Genomic DNA, 6,177 nt, shown 5'->3' with positions numbered 1-6,177 from the left:
TCACACTGATCCCAGTGCTGGGAGGCCTCGTGGCTCCGCTGATCCCGGTGCTGGGAGGCATATTTACCCTTTTACTATATAGGATAGAGGCCTGGTGCATGGGGGGGGGCCGGCTGGTTTGCCCTGAAGGGTGTCCTGGATCAGGGTGGGGGTCCCGCTTGGGTGCCTGGCCAGCCTGGGTGACGGGATGATGACTGTTTGCAGCTGGTCACACCCCCTTCAAGGTGGGGGTCCCCACTGGGGTGCCTGGCCAGTCTGGGTGAGGGGCTGAGGGCTGTTTTCAGGCTGGCGGGTGACTGAAGCTCCCATCCACTCCTTTTTTTATTTTTTTTATTTTGGCCAGCTTTAGCTCTGAGGCTTGGCTCCAGCTCTTAGGCCTCGGCTGCTGAAAGCAGGTATCTGGTTTGTTTGGGTTCTATAATCGAAACACTGTTTCAATTCCAGCTCTGAGATCCGGCTGGCTGAAAGCAGGTTTCTTGAATTTGTTTAGATTCTATATTTGTAACAATGTTTCAAAAGGCTCAGAGGCCGGCAGCAGCAGGCGGGGAACATTGGAGTCCTCTGTCACTGAAGCAAGCAAGCCTCATGTTCGCTTCCAGCTGCCTGGCTGCCGGCCGCCATCTTGGCTGGTAGTTAATTTGCATATCGCCCTGATTAGCCAATGAGAAGGGTAGCAGAGGTACGGCTAATTACCATGTTTCTCTTTTATTAGATAGAATTATTTGTTTCCTCATCAAGTCTCCAAGTTACTTATTTTCTCATCACTTAATATTTGTTAGCATGTACTTTTTGATATGTTCCCTTTTATTTTTAATTATGAAAAGTTTTAAACACATACAAAAGTAGAGTGGGTATTACATTGGACCTTCATATAAGCATCACCCAGTTTCAATAATTATTAACATTTTCCACACTTTAGATAGCATATCCTCAAATATGCTTTTTTCAGTTTCACTTTTTTTTTTATTGAGGCTTCATTGATGTTTCAGGTTCATGTTTTATGCTTAGATATAAAAAACAGTGAAACTCAAGTTTTTTTTAAGACATTAAATACTCTGATTTTTGATTATTTTGTCAGCCTTTTTAGAAAAATGGCATGTTTCTTACATAAAAAGACTGATTTATAGCCTTATGATTTTCTGTCTAGATTTGTCTTTTGTTGTTGGAAGAACACGTCTTTCTTTTTGTCTTTTTTTAAAGTTTGAATTCTCCTTTACAGTCAGAAGAAGAAGTTGTAGAAGGCGAGAGAGAAGTTGATGCGTTGAAGAAAAGTGTAGACTGGGTGTCCGACTGGTCCAGTAGGCCTGAAAACATTCCCCCGAAGTAAGTTCTCACATGTTTTTCAGTGGATACAGTGCCTGTATATGCAGTGAACCTGCTGGTTCCCAAGGTACTTTTAGCAAATGCATTACTGATCCCTACTTCTGCATTTCTTCCCCCAGGGAGTTCCACTTCAGGCACCCTAAACGTTCTGTTTCTTTAAGCATGAGGAAAAGTGGAGCCATGAAGAAGGGGGGCATTTTCTCTGCGGAATTTCTTAAGGTGTTCATTCCATCTCTCTTCCTTTCTCATGTTTTGGCTTTGGGGCTAGGGTAAGTACTGGTCAATTCATAACAGTTTGGAGGGTTTTTTTCCTGCTCGTTTTATCCTCATATTTTATTTCCAGATGAAAGAAATACATGTGAAAGTTGTTTGTATTGTTTTGCTTTTAAAGTTTTAGTGCAAATAGGGTGTGAGTTTAAAAGAATTACTAAGGTTGGTATACTTATAGGCATTTTTTATAGTAGAGTTTTTTTCTTATTTGAAAAATAGGTTGTTCATATTAATTTCCAAAGTGATCATTTTTAAAAAATATATTTGTATTGATTTCAGAGAGGAAGGAAGATGGAAAGAGAGATAGAAACATCAGTGATGAGAGTGAATCATTGATCAGCTGCCTCCTGCATGCCCCCACAGTGGGATCGAGCCCACAATCCGGGCATGTGCCTTTGACTGGAATCGAACCCGGGACCCTTCAGTCTGTGGGCTGATGCTATATCCACTGAGCCAAAGGGGCTAGGGCCAAAGTGATCATTTTAAGTGTTCTCATCTATGACTGATTTTTTTTCTTTTTTGGGTTTTGTTGTTGCTTATAAATTGCTCAAGATGATTTAAATCTTAAACTAATCTTTAGTGTGTAAATTTGGGGGCTGATGGGAACTTTTTTCATCCCAGCTGGGACAATACACCATTTTATTGTATAGTCCTTGAGTAAAACTGGTAAGTTGTTTGAGGATACTGTTGTTGTTTTTTCTTTGTAGCATTTTTATTTATTACTCTAAAATTAATCCCACATTTACCTATAATTCATTAATTTTTCAGGCATGTCTTTTAAATTCTTTTTTTTTCTTGATTTGAATAATTGAGGAAATAGATTTTAAAAGATTTTAGGAGTTAAACACTAGCTGTTAATTATTTTCCAAGACATAACTTTTATTCTCTTTAAGCATGTCCAGTGGGTCACTTTCTCTTTGTAATAATCAAAAGGCACATCATCCCTTAGATCCCCTTTAAGGAGCTCAGCATACCAGAGAGATGTTCATAGTCATGACCATGGAAATGTGCATGGCTTTTCCACACACCCTTTTGTCTTTCTGAGTGCATGATCTGCTTTTGAGGACAGTGATCACATCAGCACAGGAAGGTGTTTGTGGAGGAAGGGAGTGTGTGAATGTTGTATGGGATTGGTGTGGGGGCAGGGGTTGATGAGTTGAAATTCCCCCACAGCATTGACTGCACAGTAGTTCATTTGCCTTCAAGAGGTTGGTTTATGTACCTTGTAGTATCTCTTCCTTTCATGAACCCAGACTATTTCTCTTGCTGGCCTAAGTGTAACTGTTGTTATAGGTGAATGTAGAAAAAAGAATTTTAAATAGTTGGCAGTGCCCGGCGCGGGGTGGGGGGTGGGGACTAATTCCATATTTTCTTTAACTTCCCTTCGGCTTATGTTATTTAAGGGCAAAATATTTGCTCTGCATAGAAAAGTAATATTAGGCTCTTAAGCCTTAGGAGTTAAACTGTTAGTAAGAGCCCTCTTAAAATGAAGCACTGGCAGCTTTATAATTGGATATATTACTATACTTTGTATCTGAAGGGTCAATCTATAAAAAGAGTGGAATTTTTGTCTCCACAAAGGAGTAATCCAAAGGAGGTTGGCTCTGCTTTGCTCTGTGATGGGCCTGTTCCCTCAGCTCTCCTTTGTCTGGTCACTGCCCCTGTGCTGGCCAGGCCTGCCTAATGGGTTAAAACGTAATCGTATTAAACCACTTTGGCTGGCAGGAGACTAGTTTTAGTAAGCCAGTGAGGATTTCAGGGAGGGCGCTAGGGAACTGGGCACTTAGACTTTTTGAGCCTTTTATAAGGACTGAAGGTTTGGTGGTTACTTGAGGTGAGCCTGTGGAGGCGCTGGTGCAGAGCTGCCGCAGCCCGTGAACTTGTGCGCTTGTTTCCTTTCAGCATCTATATTGGAAAGCGACTGAGCACATCTTCTGCCAGCACCTACTGAAGGCCAGGAGCCCCGGGAACGCGTGCGCCCTGTGAAGTGGTGTATTGTCACAGTAGTTTATTTGAACTTGAGACCCTTGTAAGCATGACCCAACCTACAGTCCTATTTTTACATATCCAAGCTCCAGTAACTCTCAAATCCAGTATTTTATTCAAACTCTGTTGAGGCATTTTACTAACCTCATTCTCTTTGGGCCTGTAAGACTTTAGAATCTCCTAACAGAGTTTACTGTTGTTTAGAAATTTGCAAGGGCTTCTTTTCCGCAAATGCCACCAGCAGTTAATAATTTTGTCAATAATGCTATTGTCTCCTTTTAGTGCCACCAGACTTAGACCAGAATCACTCATGGTATAAATTTTACTCTCTCAAGATGACTACCATCTCGCTCATAAAACAAGATAAGACTAGCAAATGACGTAAAAGCTTTGTTTTGTTTTTCAAAAAAAGGCAAGCTTCCTTAAGCTTGAATTTATAGTTATTAAAAAAGGAAACAAGAAAAACAAACAAACACGCAAGACACAAGAAAAAAATACCTTGGGCAATAAAAATTTATTTTAAACCAGCTTTGTCTAAACCTCCTAATGGCACCTTTTAATTTGTAGGACACGGTCTATGGGTGTGAAATAGAATAAGAACTAAAATACATCAGCAGATTTTAATACTAGTAGGTTGTAATGCTGTCTTTTCTATGGTGTAGAATCTTTATTTCTGATAAGGAACGTCTCAGGCAACTTCCTTCAGTGACATACTTTTTGTGTGTTTGTTTCTAAAATGTGAAGCTTTAGGACCAAATTGTTAGAAAGCATCAGGATTACCAATTATTTCAAGTAGATTTATTGGGTTTCAAAACACATAGCATGACTCTGAAGGATATTATTATATGTTTTATATATAAATAATTACTGTTTATGATATAGACATTACTATTGAATATTTAGAGACCATTGTTAATTTTAAAACTAGCAAAATACTCATTAAATAAAGTACATCAGGTTGACTTGAATAAAAACACTTTGACAACCAGGTTTGCCAGTTTGCAGAAACTAACTCTTCTCTCTCACATCAAGTTTTTAAAAATTTGTGTTGTAGTGGAAAATAACGTACCGAGTAACAAAAAAATAATTTCTGACTGTCTTTTTTTTTTCAGGAATATAGCTAGCTATCTTTAAGAAAGAGATGATATATACAAAATAGTTTTCTGAATTATTTTACTTTGTTTCTTTCTAGCAATGTATGCTAAATAATTTTGGACATCTTTTTATTATACCTTGTTTCTATGTTATTCTTAAACCTGGTAACACTTGATTTGTCTTCTGTAACCTATTTATTTCAAGTGTTCATATTTAAATTTCTTTGGGAAGAACAAAAATTTGATGATCCACTGATTTTGAAAAGCCTGAATAAAATTGGAAAAGCTGGTAAAATTAAGAGAACTAAATAATTAAACTGCTATAATATACAATTTGGCATTATGGGAGGGAAAAGCAAAATTATTATTAAAATAAGACCAACTTTGTATAGGCACTGCATCGCTCTCTTTTGAAATTCAGTAACAGTTCTATCAGTATGATTGAACTTGGTATATTAATGATATTTTTTCAACATTGAAAATAAATTTAGTTTTGCCCTTTTTCTTAAAAATACCAGTGAAATGTTGTCCTGTTTATTACATGGTCACAGTAGAACTTCTATAAGGTGGAATCATGCAGTGTTTATTGGTAGCACTAGCTTACGAGACAGATATTTATGCTCCTCCCCAGATTTGTGTTGAACAGAAACAGATGATGTGATTGGAAAGGAGAATCCACAATTAAGAGCTGACATTTTAAGAGTAATGTTTAAAAAGCGTTACACCTGTTTACAACTTGGAAATGAAAAGGCAGGCTTCGTTTTTCTACTGTGTGATAAAAACTGGCTTAAAATATTTATAAATAGAGTCAAGAGTGAAACTGTACAAACTTGCACATTGCAAAGTGCAACAAGTTACTTTGATTGCAGTACAAATATTTACTGTTCTAAAAATTGAAGACTTAGCCAGGCAGATGAATTTTTAAGTGAACCAGTTGTTGAAATTATTGGAATTAACTGAGCCAAAGTGATTCTGCATTCTTCATCTATTTAGTTAGCACTTTGTATCATTATATACCGTTTACAATATATGTATAACTTGTAGCTATAATCATTTGTGCCATTAAAGCTCTCACAAAACCGTTTCTGTTTGTGTACCATTTCTGTCATGTGTGTTGCCTGGGAGTTAGAAGAGATGGGAACAGTTATACCATTGAGTTCCTCAAGTCCTGGAGCCTGTCCGAGCAAGCACTGCGGGAGGGAAGGCACTCCTGCCCGGGAGAGGCCTGCGCTTCGGAGCAGGCACCACACAGTGTGATGGTTGGAGAAGGGCATGAAGTGCAACGTGACCGGCATTCAGAGCTCTTATTCTGCCAGGGAGTGTCAGGACCTTATTCGTACAGGAGGTGACATATTGAGAGACAAGTAAGTGCCCAATAGGTGCAAAAGGGAATGGAGAGCATAGCATGCCTGTGAAGGGAACTGCAGGAACTGACATGTGAAAATACGTCCCAGAAATAGCATGAAGTTCAGTGTGGCTGGAAAACACTGTGGAGAGGAAACTG

At 38.6% G+C, this 6,177-nt stretch overlaps 1 protein-coding gene across 2 annotated transcripts in view; it reads left to right on the top strand.

Annotated features, from left to right (window-relative positions):
- BNIP3L (BCL2/adenovirus E1B 19kDa interacting protein 3-like) overlaps window positions 1-5,757 on the top strand; it is a 19,529-nt gene extending 13,772 nt beyond the window's left edge. For both annotated transcript variants that reach the window (XM_006765921.2, XM_015565415.1), the window contains exons 4-6: window positions 1,220-1,323; window positions 1,443-1,592; window positions 3,496-5,757. In XM_006765921.2, coding sequence (XP_006765984.1) covers window positions 1,220-1,323; window positions 1,443-1,592; window positions 3,496-3,544 — 303 coding nt within the window. In that variant the 3' untranslated portion in view covers window positions 3,545-5,757. The remainder of the gene's footprint in view (window positions 1-1,219; window positions 1,324-1,442; window positions 1,593-3,495) is intronic.
- The last annotated feature ends 420 nt before the right edge of the window (window positions 5,758-6,177 follow it).

The sequence above is a fragment of the Myotis davidii genome, unplaced genomic scaffold, assembly GCF_000327345.1.
Source record: "Myotis davidii unplaced genomic scaffold, ASM32734v1 scaffold1081, whole genome shotgun sequence".
In the NCBI taxonomy this organism is placed as follows: Eukaryota; Metazoa; Chordata; class Mammalia; order Chiroptera; family Vespertilionidae; genus Myotis; species Myotis davidii.
The sequence above is the reverse complement of the archived record's forward strand: the minus strand, read 5'-3'. Positions and strand labels throughout refer to the sequence as shown.